At 38.1% G+C, this 19650-nt stretch overlaps 1 protein-coding gene across 1 annotated transcript in view; it reads left to right on the forward strand.

Annotated features, from left to right (window-relative positions):
- PCDH15 (protocadherin-related 15) overlaps positions 1-19650 on the forward strand; it is a 369468-nt gene that overhangs the window by 210717 nt on the left and 139101 nt on the right. Inside the window, exons 15-16 of the mRNA XM_010566632.1 lie at positions 5452-5531; positions 11694-11787. Coding sequence (XP_010564934.1) covers positions 5452-5531; positions 11694-11787 — 174 coding nt within the window. The remainder of the gene's footprint in view (positions 1-5451; positions 5532-11693; positions 11788-19650) is intronic.

A 19650-nucleotide genomic window follows, 5' to 3' on the forward strand; every position in this document is an offset into this window, starting at 1 on the left:
TGCAAGATTTTTGGCACTCAGCCTTCTTTAGCCTGTTGGTTTTGAAAAACATGTGAAGATACTTATTCCCCTTGGTGTATGTAACAACTGCTGTTAACAGGCTAACAAAAAGCAGAGGTCCCTGTACTAACTGACCACCCAATATAGCTCTGCAAGTGGAAGCAGTGAATGCACATTAGTCCAGTATTGCTTGTAAATAGTGCTGCATTGACGTGTTTTGCAGACCCAGGTTGCTTCTCTTGTGTGCTGCTGCATGGTTAATGTATTAGTTTTCTCCTAGCTTATTCACCGTTCCCTAAGCTTTTGCTGCATTATGTTCTGTCCACGTCTTGAAAGCCAGCTATACAAAATAGGTAGATAAATTACAACTCTTTAGATTTTTTTTTTGGGGGGGGGGGGAACAGGAACTTTACTATTATTATTAAATAATTATGGCTTCAAGTCCAAAGCAATAAACTCAGTACAGCATGATGTCCTGAGCGTGGTTCCTGTAAACATTATAGTATTATTCAGATTTCATATAAAGCCATTCAAAGGAAGAAGACTGGAAATACCTGAGCTAAACAGAAACCGTAGAGAGCAACAGCCTTATCTGCTTTAAGTCAGTGTAGCTCTATTGAAGTCTGTTGAACTCAGTGGAATTAGGTCAGTTCGTATCAGCTCAAGTGTGTGGCTCTGTGTGTTTTGCACATTCAGTAAATGCGTGGAAAAAAAAAAAGTAATCCAAACTGAAGTGTGTGAAATAAAAGAACTCTAATTGAGTCACTGATGCAGGTGATTGGGTAAGTTTCTATTAAGATCGTTTGCTGATGAAAGATTAAGATTATTATGGATGGTTAAGCTGATATAGTCACCTGCACTGAGGGAGGATGACTCATTTAGCTCAGTGCTGAAAATTAACTTCTGGCATGTCTTTAATGCCTGCAGTGAGTTCAGAATTGAAGAGCCGTGCTGTCAGGAGCCTTCTTCTGACTCATGGGGAGATGCTTGGTTTTCAAAACCCCAAAGAGTAATGGGAGCCAGGAGCATGCTGAGAAACAAAAACTTTTGTGTTTACTTGACAGGTGCTGGAATATATGGCTGAAGGCCTGGGTGATCTTTGGAGGCAAAAAACCTATTAGCAGGTTTTAGTATTTAAGGGTTTTACATAATTTAAATGTGGTTAGAAAGTGAACCTCATTGTGGGAATAATCTGTCTGCTTTAATGTTTCACTAAACCCCAAACTTTTTACCTAGATTTTGTTTTCCTTTTCAAATGATCCTTGGTAAGGTATGCGGAGTAAATCTGGGAGAGACAGCCTGTGCCTGGCAGGGCAGGGGAGATGCAAAATGGTCATGTCTACTGTCCTCCTAGCCAGGATGCTAGTGAGCGTTTTGGTGATATAGCAGTGGGTATTCTCTTACTACATGCCCAAGATCCCCAGAAATTATGAGTTACTGTGTTTGGGAAACAGTGAAATGCATCAGTTAGTTTTAAGAGCTTTGGAAATGCATAGAAAATGTTCTCTTCTGCTTGCTGTTACTGCAATTTAGATTTATCTCATATTACTAGTATGCTATGCAGGACTTGAATTCAGCTAGACAATTTCTGTTTGTAAAAAAGACTTAATCGTTAAATCACAATTGTGCGTGGCTTCATCTCTTGGGGATTAGTCAAAGATTGTGTCTCTTGTAGGGCTGGTGGTCCTAGACCTGAAATGCAGATGCATTTTCTTTATAGTGCAAGTTCAACTGCCTCATTCTGCATTAATATGCCCATCTGTATTAAAGGACTTCTATTGTGTGGTGTACATTTCTGTCTTCATCTTTTTTTATTCCCTGTGTAAAATTGGCCAGGACGTTTTAAACATTCATAAACTGAGTATTTAAGCATATGAAATCTTGTGCTGTCTCTTCCAGGCAAACAGAAAGTTACCAGTTAGTCATCTAGAGGTTTTTGTGGAATTTTAACAATAGCTTAAGGTATTCCCTGTGTTCCATAGGTAATACAGACTATTACCAGATCTCATATATTTAACAAGTGTTTTCATGTGTAAATTTTCACACTGACTCTTTCTTCCATGAATAGTCTTATCAATACATTAAGTGTTTTGGACTTAAAGTATGTTTTGGTTGGTGCAGTAGGGTTAAGAGGTTATGCTTTTATGACTCTCTCTTGGTAATATTTTGCTAATGTTGCATACAGTATGAGGATTACAAAAACTGGGAGAGAGAGCAAGCAACGTATTTTAAATATTCCCAAGTTAGCAAATCTGAAGATGTGCAAAATATCAGTGTCAATAACAATGCAAATGCAGCTGTTTTAAATTTGCCTATTAGACTTTAAAATACATGTTCTAAAAATAAAATCTACTTTCTCCTTTTCCGTTAAAATTTTTCATGCAGATGATGGAGGGTTATATTTTTTTCTTATACTATTATTTATTTTATAATGTACCCAGTTGATTGTGACTGGTGTTTTAATTAACAACATTTGAGATTAAGTAATGCCATATTAAATGATCTCCACAGTATTAATTTGTAAATAAAATTCAGACTTTATTGCATGCCTGGGAGGTGTTTATTGCTTCATGTTCTGCCAGCCATTATTAATTAAAATATGCAAATAGGGTAATTTTTCTGGGACTCTGCAAAACAAATAGGACCGTTATCATGGTCCAGTTATGTGCTGAACAAGGAAGCAACATGAAATCATTGTGTACAATTTATGAAGTCACTGTATACAATTGATCTGGAAAACAATAGGTATGGATTGCTCTTTTCTCATGTGCAAGTCCCTAGTGTTTTTCTTATGTACATAATAACTTGCTTTTCTCTGGTTTTAAAGAAAACAGAAGTTTTTAAAAACGATGATAAACTTTTTCCCCTGATTTTTTAAGTATGTTGATTGAAAGGTACATTTTCTTTGGACACAGGGAGAAAATGAAATGAACTAGAACCAGTCTTTTATTTTATGTCTTTTTGAAAGTCTCCTGACTTGTTATGAATGAATGTAAACTATAAACAAACTTCTGAAATACCTTAAATGTGAAGTGAGGACAGGATCCCCTGCAGGTAAGGTAAAAAGAGTACAAAGGACCGCTGAGGATTGAAGCAAGAATATGATTCTGATGATTTAGGATCTGTGATAGTCCTCAGATGCCAACTAGTCAGACTTTCTGCATCCAGTATTTGTATAGTTTCATATTCTTGGCTAACAATTTTTCCCTTTGCTGAATCAGATCTTGACCGTTCATGTCTTCAGCATAAGAATATCTGAATTCTGCTCACACCCTCTAATGTGCTGGCACCTCTTGGCACTCAGTGTTATCTGTGGATTTTATAAACAGATTTCCTATTCTGTCACTGATGTTGTTATTGAAAGTATTGATTGGTATTGGAAGAAATAATCACACCTTTGCAGAATTTAGTCAGTACTAAATGCTATCCACTGCTGTCTGACCTTAATTTCTATGATCACTTTTATTCTTGCTTAATCCCATCTTCCATTTGGAGACCAATGTTGTCTAAACTTGTTTGTGAAAATGTCACATAAGGCAGCGTGAAAAGCCTTACTGTGGCTAAGATGCATTATTACATCTACAGCTTTTTCCCTATTTGCAAGCCCTGTTGTCCTGTTGTAAAAGAAGATTAGATTGCTTTGACATACTTTGTTCTTGAGAAATTTAGCTTTGTGTTATCTATCTCCATATTGTCATCACAGGTACTTACAAATAATTTGATTGGTTGTGGTTTTCAGGGAATTGAGCTCTACCTGTCTGGTCTGTGATTTGCTGGCTTGTTCCTCTGTGAAAGATATACCTTGTGTTTGCCCTTCAGCACGTTTGTCCTCTGTGAGCTTTCAAAGAAAACTGCTAATGGCTTTGAGATTGCTTCAGCCCGTGTTTTTATACACTAGGATGAATTTCATCAGGCTTTAATTTCAGCAGATGATTTAAAGATGCTCTGTTTATGTACATATTCTCTACCTTATTCTTTCCCTATTCTCATCTGAGATTTTACCCCTTTGTTGCCACAGTTAATTTTGTTTGCTGCTTGACTGCAGCTGAAACACAAGAAGTGTTAGCTCTTTAACCTCCTCAACATCATCCTTTCTGCTTTTATACTGTGGCAAGGTGCCATGCTCCTCAAGTTTCCTCTGTAACCTAAACATTTCTTTGTTATCCTTTGTATTCTTTTCTGTTCCTATTACAGTTTCATCGTGAGTTTCTCTGACTTTGTCATCATATAGTTGTGCTTGCTTTTTCTTTGTATTGGTCCCCTTCATCTGACTTAGCCATTATTTTCTATATGCTTCCTTTGGTTAAGGCAAGTTGGTTTCTTACTAGATTCCCTGTTCTGCCTGCACACTGGAATAGTTTTTGCTTCTGTTCTTAATGCTGGGGGGTGTGTGTGTGCGCGCGCTGTTTTGGTTTTTCTTGTTTCTTTTTTTTGTCTTAAGAACTGCTTTTTAGATGGTCAACCCAAAGATACACAGTCCTTGACTGTGGTTTACAGCAAATGCTTACAGAAAATAGATAAGAAGGAGGACAGTTGTTGAAAGATGAGAAACACAAAAATGCTCTCTCCTTATCTTGTTTTTTATTTTGACCTGTCTCCTAGTAAATCCTATCCGCCCTTCTTTGAACTTGGCCTTGTTGGAATTTTCACAGCAGTGTCTTTATTCCTGCGATAACATGCTTAATCACTTTGGGTTTTGAATGCTAAATAGTTGTAGCTGTGAGTTCAGTAGACAGTATTTTCTCTGAAAAGTACCTGATAGTCTTTTTGGGGAAAAGGTGGGTGTACACTTGACAAAAAAGTAACAAATACATGGCAAATTTATGGCCATTTTTGGAAATAGAATAGCCAAAGCTTAACTTCAAAAGCAGTTTACTCAACTTCTGAAAAGCTTTTTTTGTCATCTAGTAGGTAGAATATACTTGTTTTGGTGCTGTTAGTAGCCCTTCTTAAAGGTCTCATCCTGATCTTCATCCCCCTAAAAGCAAATTATTGTGGAGGGTGAGTGCTGCCATGTCTACACTGCTCAATGGAGCATCAGCAAAAGGATTGGGATTCTGGTAAACTAACAGAAAGAAGAATGTGGATAAGAAGTGGAAATGAAGAATAGGAACAAAGGAAACAAAAAGTTCAGTCTAATCAGTCTGTAGCTGCACAAAAATAGAAGTAATTGCATAAAGCCTGATTTTCATACTTGAGATGCTGTCTGTTTATGTGTAGTAGTAATTTGAAAGTCTGCATTCACTGTAGCATAAGAATTCCGATGTGCTACAGCTTTATCTTAAGTAGCCATCTGTAATTACCACTGTTGCCTTAGAAATAGCAAGATTGGTGTCATTCCTATAGATAACTTTAATAAAACTTCAGGGGTTAATTTTCCAGTTTATAAATTGAAGGAAAGAAAAGAAAGCTTTGTAACTGACTTTAATGTTATCCTCTTTTTTCCTAAAGGCTTTTGATAGAGAGGGTGACCCTATAAGATACCTCATTCAGAATGGAGATCCTCAACAAGTTTTTAATCTCTCTCAAAGGTAAGTGGAAAACCCTTAGAAAATAGACTTTAACTTTTCAGTCAAGTGAATATGTGGGCTGAGAGCAAAAGAAAAGATGTGTAATCAGACATATTCAGCTGTTCCTTAGATTGGCTCTTAGATGTTAATGAGAGCTCTGTGAATGATACTCTGGAGTTTTTCACAGGGGACTATTTATTTATTTTAAACACTTTAGTAGGTAAAACTCACTGAGGTGGAAACATTCTATTTGAAAGAGTGACCAGGGATTAATTAAAAATCTTATACTTGTCAGCTCTTGACTAATGACAGGGACAATTTTTGCGTTAGTTTCCTGCCTTCAAGCATTTTAGTCTGTAGTGGAAAGACTTTTGAGCATTGTTTTAAAACCTTTTTTCCTTAAATTGAATACCAACTTAAATAGAGTTAGAAAGAGAAGGGTACGTTATGAAATTTGTAAGCACCAATTAGGTCTGTGCCTGTCCCACCAGCACCTTTATTTTACCCAAGCAGCTATTATTTACACTCCAAAGTATCTTCCTTCTTTGCAGGAAGAAGGGAGCTGACTTCCCATGGTAGATGATGGGACAAGAGTAACCTGAGGCTTATTTGTTCACGGTGCAGGTATAACTGCAAAAAAATTGTTATAATTCAGTGTGAGGGAGAGATTGTACTGAAACTGGCCTGTACCTTCCGAGTAAGCTCTAGGTTACCTGCTGTGATAAATCTCACATATACGGAATATCAAATCACATATGAAACAATGTGAAAAAAGCCTTAAAGATCCCAAGAGATGCTGATGCTGTTATCCACCAAGATTGATGGGCCCTCTAATAATAAAGACTTGTCAGGCAAGGAAAGGGACAGCTTAGAGGGGACTATTTCATCGAGGTGGCAAGAGCAGGAAATTATGTTGGGCTGCTGGCTTTATTCATTGCTTACGGCTGGAGTTTTCAGTGCGAATCAGGGAAAGTGTGCTTTGTTCATCAGCTCAGAGGGAGCGCTAGGAGTCATAGCTCCAGCAGAGTGCAGATTTATAGGGTTTTCTGCACAAGCGATGCTAGCAATTCTCTCCTTAACATAGAGAAACTTGGTCTGACCCACTCTGTGACCTTTGGAACTTGAATAATGAGGAGTGTACCTGGCTACATGAGAGATGCTCCGACGGGGGATTGCTCAGTGGGTAGTTGTTTTGTATAGTTTGTGCTTATCCAGCGCTGTTCGCATCGCACCATAAAAATCCTGATAGTTCTCTGTACCAGGGAGACTTAAAAAATGTGTGCAAATTCAGGCCAACTTCTGGCCTGCGAAACCTGTGGTGTGAAGGTATTCTAGAAGTTGGATCCTAAGCAGCTCCTGTATTGTCCAGCTTTGGATGTAAACAGTGTGGCGATACCCAGCAGTCAAGCTGTTAAAGGTGGCATGTGAATTCACAGCTGTGAATTCAGTCTGAAAACAAGAGATCTCTGGTGTGCTCTCTGAAGGCTGCAGGCACAGCACACCCCTATGTGTCCATGGGCAGTGTTGCAGCACTTGCAGGTGTCACCTCCCAGGGCCTGTCAGGGGTGGCTGGGAGTCCTCCTCCATCCCACCCGGCCTCTGGGGCCCATCATGGGCAGCCTGACACCCCCCTGACACACACCCCTCAGCCTCACATCCCCCCGATACGTGTCTGAGCATCACAGCACATCGAGGGTTTCAGCACAAACTCAGGCGTGCGTTTGTCTCTTTGATCTGTTGCCTCTTGGTAAAAAGGAGAGCTCTTTGAAGTGTTTTCTCCTTCCCGCTTTCCTTGCATCTGTTTTCTTGGAAATTGTTTGTGCAAAGTTTTCTTCAGCATTTTGCATGTTTTTTCTAGATGCTGAAGTGTCTTGATAGGAGATTAAAGTAGGTTTAATATTAAACAAAGCCTATAGTTAATGTGAGTGGCATATTAAGGCTACAGGAATTTATCTCAATGTTACATAAATACATTTTTAGATACTTTACGGCCAAGGCAGAGACCGTGAACATCATTCTCTCCCTTCCTTTTTCTCATCTGGATTATTTTCTTGCATCCTGGAGCATGTCAGTTAGTCCCTGTGTAATTACCAACTGGCAACATCAGTACTGAATATTACCAGTTTTACATCTACTGACTAGATCTCTTTTGTCCTCAATCTGAGGGCTGCGAGATGGTTTTTTTCCTTCTTCTTTGGCAATATGACCTGAGCAGGATCTGTAGTAATTTGGTACCTCCTTCTGTTCCCCAGGAAAAGAAATGATTAAAAGCTGGGGTATTAAATGAACGTGAGTACATCTGAATCCTTGAGTAAAACACAGGAGTTTTTATAAATTAGCCTGTCTCTTGCATGATGTTCCTCTATTGAAATGGAGGCCGTAGATTGCAATTGTTCAAATGGTAGGAAGGAGGAGATAAAAAAAAGCGATACGATAGTGCAGAAATATTGGAAAAATTTAAATGGATACATGCAGCTAAAGGTCAGTGTTAGCAAAGCAGTATTTGTTGTCAGTATTTTATTCTTAGCTCTCCTTTGATTTCTTTTTTTTGTGTGTGTGAATTAATACTTTACCACATAAATGTTTTATGTTTTATTCACAGTTCCTTTCCTAAAAAATTCTTCTGTTCATATTTTATTGCAGTGTCTTGAACAAATGCTGAAAAATATATATGATCTATTATGATAGCCAAGTGATTTGCAGAAACACCTGGAAATAAGAGAACTGTTAAAATACAGAGCATGGTTTAGTATTTCATGTCAGTCAATAATATACCTGACTTTCCTACAGCCCTCAAAGGAAGTTAATGCCTTTCTCAGTAGCATCACTACTGTTTCAATGTCTGCTACTTATAAATTATAAAAAGTTTAGTTTAAAATTTAAATGGTCTTTAGTAATATAACAATAATATTAATTGAGCTCAGCTGACTATTCCTTAGCAGAAGACAATACATGAGACTGGAAGCAAAAATGAGATATGCAGTGTTATTAATTTGTCACACACAAATTACAGGATAGGTTGCTGGAAATCCCACCACTTTTACGCTCATTTCCTTCTTGTGGGCCATGTATGTATGTAAAGCTAAGAATTTACTGTTAGTCTAATTAAAGTCTTTATAGTCTAATTGAATGATTATTAGTTGTCCAGTTATGATACTAATGCAAATAGCTAAAATTGCAAATATATGCATGTTTTAGTATGTGTGTATGTATATATATGTAAATATAAAATATGCATAATGCAATTTATTTTATGTATATGTGTAATTTTAACCTTCATATATGTATAATCTTATATACGTATACATACACATGTATTTTAATGATACATAGCTATATACATTTATTTATAGCTATATATAGCGCTACATATATTTACATTACTATATATATGACTATATAAAAAAAAGTGTATAAATATATACACAAAATTTCTAAGGTCTGACCTTTGCTCTGGTGTTATGCTTTACCCTTTCACTTGCTGTTTGGGGCCCTCAGGGCAATAATTTCCTCTGGAGCAGGGGTCTATGTTGAGTCTTCAGCAGCTGAAGTCCTGCCCTGGGAGGAGGGGTATGATGCAGACTGTTTCATTTTCCTCACTCTAGGATCCATTTTGAGTCATTTTTATTTGTTAACATGCTCTACGCCACTCTTTTTTTCCCCATCTGTGTGCAAGTCTATCTTACATCTGAACTTACTGCATGTGGTGTGTTTTACATATGTGGCTACTTGTTTATTGTTCCCTTTGTGACCCCAAACTGGTTTTGGGCAGCTCCTAAGGTTGCGTTTCTTTCTCAGCAGTAGGCACTGGTGAGGTGTTTGTAGCCCAGGGGCTCTGGTGTCATCCTGTGCCTGAACTTTCACTGCACTAGAGGCCATGCCTTTACTGATCCGTACATAGTTCGCTCTCCGCACAATAACCACGTTATAGCTATCTATTAGTTACAACAAATATATATATATATAAAAATAGGCCAAACGCTACACAATTGTAGAAAAGTGAGCAAAAGTTAAACCAACATTGGAATCAGGTACTTGCTCATTAGATAATTGCTGTTTAAAGCTAAAACTAACCTCTGAGCAGGCCAAGGCAGGTCCATGCAAAGAAGCATGACAGGTCCTGACGCCCTGTTGTAGCTTGGCACAACGCTTGTGGCTTGGAACAAGACATGTCAGCTCCATATTTACTGAGTTACAAAGCTACACGCAATATTTGTGTCTCCCATTGGTTTTTACCAATCTCCAGGAAGTATTTTAAGTACAATGAAGTTGCTAGCTTTTCCTTATTTGAGGAAGCAAAACATGACATGTGTCTATGTTTTAGTTATGTAGCAATGAGGCAGATTGAATGTAGCATTTCATGAAATATTCTTTTCTTTGCTGAGCTTGGATGTTATTTTACCTACCAAACTTTCAATCCTAGGTGAGAGTTATGCTCCCACTTGCTGTTTCCACCTATTTCTGTATTATTTATTTGAGGAAACTGCTCACAGTAACAGCTTGCCAGTAAGTGTTGGTATTTGTCTCTGCTGGAAACAATGTTGGAAAAAGTCTTGGCCTGGAACCAGTTTGTTGAGGTCTCCTCTGGGAGTGAGAAGTTACAGCAGAAACTCTGCAGAAATTTGTAATCTCAAAGGGAAATAACATCATTATCATTGGATTGGATATAATCACTTGGATTATATACATCTGAGTGTTCTGAAGAATTACAGCTAATGAGACCTTATAGTTTGGTGGGACTTTTCAGTTTTGTTTAGTTTGGGTTTGGCTTTTTTTGTTTGTTTTAGTAAGACCTCTTTCTGAGCAAGTAGCTGTTTAGGTTCTTAGGTTATGAACGTAAAATGTAAGCTCAACCCGTAAAGATTATACTTGTGCCTGACAAATGCTTTTGTCTGATATGCCCATTAGAAATGGAATAACATATGGAAAGTCACAGAATGCCAAGATCTCAGCCCTTGTGGATTTTGCACCACAAAATCATGTGCTGTTATACTTTTCTTAAAATGTTAGAAGCCGACTGTGACATTTTTAGAGGAGTTTCATGGGAAGAGCTGCTTAGCTGTGCAACAAAAGGATAAATATCATCCTGGATCTGTGTTTACTGGTGCATATTTATTAAATAGCCTGTGAATTGGGTGGCATGTGAGATCTCAATTTGCTACGTACTTGACTATGTTCCAGTAGGCATAAAAAACCTGTAAATGAAATGCAGAGCTTTAGGGCTGGTCACAAAAGTACCATTTTTGCCAGTTCAGTTAGGCAGAGTTTAGCTTGCTTAGACAGGATTGTCAACCCAATGGTACTTTTCTCATGCTTCCTAATACAAAAGTAATGAGTTCATAGTGGGATCTTGTCTCTGTGTTGCTACATCACACCTCCAGGTGGCTTCTAGACTTCTGCATGAGGAAATTAGATCATCCTAGAGACAAAATCTAGGTTGTTTTATTTGTCAGCAGTTACAGGAATTTGCAATGCTTTCAAACAGCATTTCTGTAAAATTTTTTGGTTTATTTTTTGCCTATGTGGCTTCCAAATAGCCCTTCATTCCTTGTCTTTTGTTAAACAAGCATCAATAATCACAACATCCTGAATCAGGTTCCATAATAGTTGTGCCTATGTTAATATTTTATTATTAGGGAATATGGTATATCTGTGCTTGCACTGAAAGGGCATTAGCTCATTGCAGCACTTTTACTGCAGTCACACAACATGCAAGTTAGTAGCCTTCCCCTGTAAAGCCCTGGGGCGGCTCATACTTAAGACTGTGCGTGTTGTATTCCCAGAGTTCACTGCCACAATCCTGTCAGGGATATTGGGACTCCTCTGTGATTAATAGACTGCTTGTGATTCTCTCTTCTCATGTATTATAGCAGTGCAGCTTTCTAAAAAAATGAGGGTCCTGTGTTCAGTGTAGGTCTATCTTTTGTATAATCCTATTGATCACTAGGTTGCTATTTTAATCCTAAATTATGCATGTATCGAAGCAGAAAGCATTAGAAATTGGCTAATCGTTTTTATTAGCCTTTACCTACACAAAACATGCTTTCAGTTGTAATAAAGCCTAAAAGCTTATTAACTTACTTAAAGGGAAACATTTGTGTAACGCAAAGTAGTGGAACAGAAGTGCTTGTAGATATCTTAAAACTGTTGTGATAACATTTTATGTTTTTGTTTTATTACTAGTTCTGGACTGCTAGCCTTAGGAAAGCCCTTGGACAGAGAAAGCACTGATCGCTATATTCTGATTGTTACAGCCTCGGATGGCAGACCAGATGGGGTGAGTTTCCTGTGAAAGTTTAAGAAAATGGGCTGTTATGGTATGTAGTTAGGCACTTAAAGTAGTCTAATTGTAGTAGCTTTTATACGGGTCTTGATCAAATATATCTATATTCTGCAACAATTTTCCTTTATCCCCAAAAGGTTTGTGTCAATAAAGCCTGTGTATCACTGGGGTAATGTCCTTTGATCTTGAAACAAAGTGACTTTGCTGCTACTTCTGCCTTTTTGTTATTCTTCAACAAGAACCAATGCAGTCAAGGTTTTGCGTTATTCAGATATGTGCATCTTCTTACTCTTTCTTCTCCGTGCTATTAAATAACCAGTCTTTCTACTTACCTTCTCCTAAAGATCAGTTATGTGGGCAGCTATATTATTGATTTGTACTTCATTGAGTCAAATGCACTGAACTTTTTTCAGAATTGACAGGTGAAAGCACTGTCCAGCTTCAAATTTTTTATGCTCTCAGGAAATACCTGGAAAAATGTCCATGCCACTTCTCTTAAAAAAAACCAAACTTTTTTATTGGGAGGTATTTCTAAGTCTTCTATGTTTGCATTGATTAGGCATGCAGTGACCCTGCAATCAAACCAACAAACTACTCACATTTGTGTTTAGTATAACAAAATTGTGATTTTTCAATCTCCATATTAAAAAATTGAGGGCTATTTAAGGATATGTATTTATTTGTCAAGCAAAGGCAATGGAATTAGTTTTTCTAAAAGTTTCCAGCAATCCCAACACAGGGGATTTACCACAGTTGGATTGCGCAAGGTACACAGGAATGCAGCAGTTCTGCTGTGGACTTGTGCCACAGAGGAGAGGTGTCTATGTATCTGACCTTAAAATTACAGTGTATAAGGAGAGATCTACAATAATATATCCACATTATCTGGGCTATTCTAGGAGGCAGCGTTCAACCGTGAGGTTGAAACAGAGAAATCTTGGACAGTTTGCTAAGGAGCGATCATGAAAGCTCTGTGATGTGGACCCTTGCCCACCCTGTCTTCACTGCAGCAGAAGAAAATCTTATGTATTATTTGTGACATGCTTTTTTCCCTATTTTAGCTTTTTCAGCTTATAAGGTTTGCCTTCCTGCTCAGTATTTACTCAAAGTTTTTTTCCCAAAGTATTGACAAAGTTTTAGAGCCTTTATACAATTCTCTGGCAATACGGAGTAACTACAACAGAGCCCACACCTTTTCCATTAAAAATCTGGTTACAGTTATCCTTAGTAATTCATCTTAATGTTTGTAATTTTGTTACTTGTGAACTACTCTCCATTCTTGATAGCTATGAGTTCAATTGTTTTCATCTCTAACTTCCAGCTGTGAAATCTGGAGATTTTAATAAGAGACTTGCCTTCTGTTTCAGACTATGCTATACTGCTGAAATACTATCTGGGGCATAGAAAGGCTACTGAAAAGATATTTCCTCTTCCTTTCGTCTGGAGTTTCATTCTCTTTGTCCTGCAACTTAACTGGACATCTGATCCGTTTTAACACTCAGAAGAGAATAGTTGCTTTTTTAATCGAAATCTAGTTAATCATGGCATGCTGCTTAACATAAAATAGTTGTGTGTGAGGTGAGATATGGTTTTTGAAGCTCAACTGTGTAAAAACCACCAAAAATAAACTGTGGAGGACTTCATTAGTATCGTCTCTGAATGATGCTGATGTAGGGTTGACTACCTGTTGCAGCAGAAGTCATTGATACTTAAGTCTGTGAACAGTTCAGTAGCTAGGCTGGAGCAAGTAGCAGCCATGTTGTTGGGAAAATGGACTGTCCTTTTATTCTTCATGCATTGCCTAGCCCAGTGAAGACAGGGCTAGAGCTGTGGTAATACAAATAAGAACAGTAGCATTCTCAAAAGTAATGGGAATGATATGCAAATTTCAAGGATTTTTTTATTGGGGGTATTTTTTTAGAGAAAATATCAAGAGTATCCCAGAAGGAAACCAAATAATTAGAGGCCAAAAAACTGTTGTAACGTCAATGAAAGGTATTTGTGATTTCCCAGCGCTGGCATAAAACTCATCATTTTTTAATAAACATAACAGTTCTTACTAATACAGCAGCCACTTGACAGGCAGAAAGACGAGTGAAACAGCAGCAGGTTGCTTGACTCTTTGGTACTGAATGCTCTTGATGGATGGTGTAATCTTGTTGCTATAGCAACAACAACATACACTTTAAAAAAAAAAAATCCACTCCCCTGCTATCTCATTATCTGCTTTCCTCCCTCAATACCATATGTTTTTTTTCCTGGAGATTTGTATCTGCAGGTGTGTGTGTTAATTATTCTCACAGTGAAATGTGGTCACACTTTCTAGCTTGTGTGTGTTCTCTTTACTGCTGCTTGGTTTGGGGTCTTCATCACTGTCTCTTAGCTGGCTGTAGCTGTTTTCTTCTGTTATGATACAGTGGTGGGGCACCTTTCTTAAAGTTGTCCAGCAGTATGGCTTACTTCACAAGCTGACTCATCTGCTCTTGAACCCTAAGCTTCTGGTGACAGTACATGAAGCGAAAGGGTTAGGAGTTGTCTGGGCTTCTGCCAGTATCACAAATGAGGCTGTATAAGTTTCTTGGCTTTTACTTTACAAACAAATAGATGAAACACGGCAGCTCAGCCCATTAAATCTCCATGCCTTTTCCATGCCAGGAAACAGTGGTTTTGACTAATTTGCCAGGCTTCCCTGTGCCATTGCACAATTTATTTGATTTGCAGCTCTTTGGACTTAACTCTCTGCTATTTGCCAGGCTCCTGCTGGGTCAGGGACTCATTTAAAGTTGCTAGCTGGTAACATGGCAAACTGCTCTAAGGACATGGATGCTTGTTCCAACAAGTCGGTGAAATTTCATGGAGGACCTTTTCTTTTTAACTAGTTTATATCAGAAAGCAATGGTGTCTCTTTAGGATAAAAAAATATTCCTGCAATTGCAGAACTACTGCACCGCAAACTAATTCACCTGCTGCTTGTCATCAAGGTTTGGTTTTTTGAACAATTCTGTTAGTGCCTACAGAAAATGGGCTATCTGATTGAAGAACTTGTTTCACTTTCCCTAAAATCACAAAGTTAATTCCACAGGCAGGTGCAACTTAATTTAAATGACATTAACATATTTTAGCTAGTAACATATTAAAAACTGATTTCTTCCCATCCAACAGTGGGCTTTTTGAAATTAGCTATTAGAGTCAAATATACTTAAAGTCAGCCTTTGTATTCTATACAGCCTGTTCTGTATTTGCTTGTTTCTTTAAAATTGGAAAGAAATTTACAGGGAAAAGACTTTATTACTGTATTTTAGGGGGGAGGGGGGGGAGTTGTTGTCAGTTTTTTTAAACTAGAAATTTCCTCTTCAGTTACAACATGAAAATTTGGCATTTCTACGTTTTTGTAGTTGGGGTTTATGAACAACAGTCATAAGATCACACAGTAATTCAGGTTGCATGGGATCTCAAAAGGTGATGTAGGTTGAGCCTGTTCCTCAAGCACGGTCAGCTATGGTTGCACTGACAGTCTAACTGTGGAGCAGGTTATTTAATTCATAGCCTTCAAGTATAAAGAAGCATAAAAAGCCATGTTAGTGCCCTTACAGAGTAAAAAAAAAAAATTATTGATGTTTCAAACTTATCTGAGAAAGTTCAGTCTTTGTAATTTCAGCCAGTGAATTTGCTTCAGAAATTGTGAACGGTACTCAAGGCATTTCAATATCAATATTTTTCTGCTAAATTTTGTTGTAAACAAAGAATTTTAGCCATTGTAACATAGGTTTCAAAGGGACACAACTTCAGCTTATTTATTTTTAAATAATAGTGTATAAAATACTGCTTTTTAGATGGAATACTTCAGATGGGAAATGTTGCTATGCTTTGAAATTGTTGAATCTTTCAGAAAGAAATGTATCCCATGCTGCTTTAAAAGTTGTCTGTCTCAGGGTGATGACTCTTGTTTGTTCAACGTTGTTCTCATAAAACTAAGAATGTTTTTCTCCATAGAGATAAGTAAGGCTTGCTAGGTGGGTGAAGCCTGTATTTCAGTGTTGCATCAGCAGTCTCTGGGGTCGAAGCAAACAGGGCCAGAAAAATTCATCATCTCCCCTACCTTTAATACTGGTCCAGTTCATGCACTGATTGCCATCTCCAGCACAGACAGGGTCTTCTTTGGCCCAGGGAGACATGCCAAAATGGATCTTTCTTTCCACTTTTTGTATCTCCAGGAGTTTGGAGGTCAACACATAGGGCAGCAGGACACTTCCCACATGGGATCACACTTCTGCTTGGGGTACAGCAGCGCCAGTGCCAGCACCAGTCTCTTGGGGAGCAACGTTTCCTTCAGGTGCTTTTCCCATAATCATGGTGGTGCAAATCATAAACCCACAAGTTACTGGATTCCTGATCTTCTAGGGACTGAAACTCTTGCCCTTGTAGGTGCAACCAAGCCAGGCCAGCACTGCATGCCCTGCCTGCTCCACTCTGCTGTAAACCCTATGGGATATTGGACTAGTACACAGTATACGATATGATATTGGCCATCCTTTTGATCCCCAATGTTCTCTAGAGAAAACTAACTGTTCTCCATCATCATCTATGAAGTCCATTGAACACATTTTTGCATTTGAAAAGTCTGTGGTCCCACACACCTTAAATTTTTGGTGTTTTAATGGTACTTTTTTTTCCTGCTCCTTTTTCTGTGTCATTAATAAAGGATCTAAGAGACTTTTAACAGTGTTACTGTGGCACTAAGTAGTTGAGGTTTCTGTATTCTAAGACCCAAGGCTTATTTAACTGCCTAATGTTGTGTGGTGATAGTCATGTTGACACCTTTTGACTTTTGGGGACTGCTTATTCCATCAAAATTAATACAGAGCTACTTATGCCTTCAACAAGCAATATAGCTTTTCATTTAGCGGTGTGGCCTGGCTGGCACATTTTCATCACTTTTGCATGCCTTATAATGCTCTTGATTATTTAAAATGCTCAACTACGCTTGCCAAATTATTGTTGCTCTGAGTTATAACCTGGAGCATTAACAGGCTTGTGGTTTTTCTCTGATCTTGGAATAACATGACCTACCACCCAGCACTGTTAACAGTATGACACAACAAACAATTAAGTATGCATTAATTGAGTAGTCAGGAAAATATTTTTATTTCCCTAGTAAAGAGACTTGGTCGTAGATGGGCAAAAGAATGACATGCAAATGAAAAAATACATCAAGCTCAAATTGTTTTCACAAATTGTGGTGCATTTGGATGGGATTTCAAGGCAAGAATTCACATCTTTGCATTTCAGAGGGAGAAGTTAGAAACAAATATGCATGACTTGTTAGAAGAAAGAAAAAGCCTTCTGTGCTATTTATTTTTGGCTTGTGTGAATGTGTATGTGTCTGTTCATTTATATAGATAAAACAGGAAGCTTCGTTGTATTGTCTTAGTGTGTATTGTGTGATTTAAGCAGAATTCAAATGTCCAAATACAAATGTCTAGTCCTGAAAATATTCACCCAGCACTTCAGAAGTGTGTTTCTGCCCAAGTCTTGGCAAAACAGACCAGCTCAGTGCCTAGTTTACAAAGCCATTTGTGACTTAGTGATTAGGTATTCCTTCAAAATTGTCAGTCATCCAAGGGGGTGCTCCCAACCCTCCCAGGCAGCTGCAGCCTGCCTTTTTAATGTGGCTGAAGGAGAGCAACAACATTGATGTCCCTCCTCACAGTCGCTTTGTGGTACTCAGAAAATACTGACAGGGTTCAGATTCTTTTGTATGTCTTAGAAGACTCAACCGCTAGGCCGCTAAACTACTTTGGAAGTCCAAAAGAAGCTGTTGTCCATCCGCTGTTTTGAAGTTCAAGGTATAGTCTGAGATTCGCTGGATGGGAAAGATTAGAGGCTACCTAGCTCTGGGAGGGTTTCTCTGAAAGACATGAATCCAAGATCTTGCCCGTTAATCTCAGACTGCGCCCATTTCTTCTGCAATGAACGCTTCATGAAAAAATTGGAATAATTTTAGCATTGCAGACCCCAAAACTGGTTTGGGGCCATGTTTCCTGAGGAGACAGAAGCAAGGTACCATCAGGCGACCCTTAGAAAGACATCCGAGAGAACTGTTTTCTCGGTGGTCTGGGCTGGCCCAGAGCAGCTGGGTGCCAAATGCAGGGATAGAATTGGCATTTTGGAGACATTTAAAGTCATTTTTTTTCGTGCTTTCTATATGTTGTTCTAGGTGCCCACCACCGGACTCCAAATTCCACTCTGATGTCTGATGCATAAAAGGGAGACACTGTAAATGTTTAACCTTTAAGCGTGGCTAAAACGTTCATGGATTTGCACTGTACTTGGTACAGGAGCTTAAATCAGTGGGGCTTAGAATTGAGAAACTCTGAAAAATCATGTTCCTCGCTACAGTATGCAGAAGTATGCTTGTAGAAGGTCACGGTAGTCTCTCTGCCACAACAATGCCCTCAGAAGGGCCAACAGTTGAAAACTGGTGTTTGCTCACCTTATGATCTAGCTAAATAATTGCCACAGGCTGTAAATGAAAGTAGAATAAATACCATTGTATTCTTGATCCTAGACAAAGATGTGTCGGAGCAGGGCAACCTAATAGTCTCTCTGTCCCAGGGGCCCTGAGGTATACTGGTGTGCTTTGTGTAGACACAGGTACCATGCTATATTCCTCCTTACTGTCTCGATCTTGATTGGAGCAGACCAACATTTCAAGAGGGTATTAATCCACTGAGTGAACCATGAGTAGCCTTGTTTCAGTGCATTGTGTTTCATTATGTAAGTTAGACATGGCTATTTCAGTCATCTTAGAAGATCATTAATAAAGTAGAGCATCTATCTCCCATGACACTTGAGTTAATTACCTTCCTTAGAGCAAACAGGTAGCACTAAATCAAGGTAATTTAGACAAAGATTTACTACTTGAATAACATACAGAGAATTAATTAATTACAATAAATTTTTTGTTACTCTGGTAAGTATTACCTGTATCTGCTCCATATCAGTTCCATTATCTAGCAAGAATAAAGCATGCACACCTCTTTCAGTAAATAATCACTGAACAGAGATTTTGTGTACAAAAAGGCTTGTATTGAAAACGGCTTCTACTTAACTGACCTTTTTGTAATCAGTAAAACAAGGTTGCAAAAAAAAAAAAAAAGAATTAATGGAATCTGTTCATACTGTGGAACTTTAATAGTGTCTTAATATAGCACATTTATTTTGATCTGTTGGTGCAGTGGGAAGGAATAGTTCTTAAATATATGAAAAGGAACAATATAAAGAGATAAATTATATTATACCTCTTCCTCTAAAGAGCAACTCCTCAAGTTACTTTCTTTTCAACAATGCAAGCTGTAACTAAAGAGAAACACTGCTGATTACTATTTTCCTGACAAGTTATGTACTTCGTGTGAGAGCCTTAAAAATCTCAGCTGATCTGTAAATTTCAGTTTGCATGAGAAGAATTGTCCAGCTTGATTTCCTCTTTTGTGAGAGAAGGCTTTTCTCTGTGCAGGAGCTCTTTTATTAGGGTGAGATTTAGGAGACTCCCAAACTTCCAGTGTTTGTGCAACTTGTCTGCTTGCATTGCGTGGATGGTATTCCCCATAAAGTTTTTGATTACAAATGCTAACAAGGAAGTGGTGATTTAAGTAATCCTCATAAAGAAATAGATTGATCACAGTTTTCAGTCAAAGATTTTGGGCAGATTGTAATTCTGTTTTGAAAGACGACTTTAATTATTTTAAGGTGAGAAACAGTTCTGCACTAAGGATTATTGAAGCGTTTTGTATCCCATAATAAATAAGCTTAAGTAGAACTGTGTTAAAATAGGTCTTGCAGCAGAGTTCACAATAA

Source organism: Haliaeetus leucocephalus, unplaced genomic scaffold, assembly GCF_000737465.1.
Source record: "Haliaeetus leucocephalus isolate CR32 unplaced genomic scaffold, Haliaeetus_leucocephalus-4.0 Scaffold216, whole genome shotgun sequence".
In the NCBI taxonomy this organism is placed as follows: Eukaryota; Metazoa; Chordata; class Aves; order Accipitriformes; family Accipitridae; genus Haliaeetus; species Haliaeetus leucocephalus.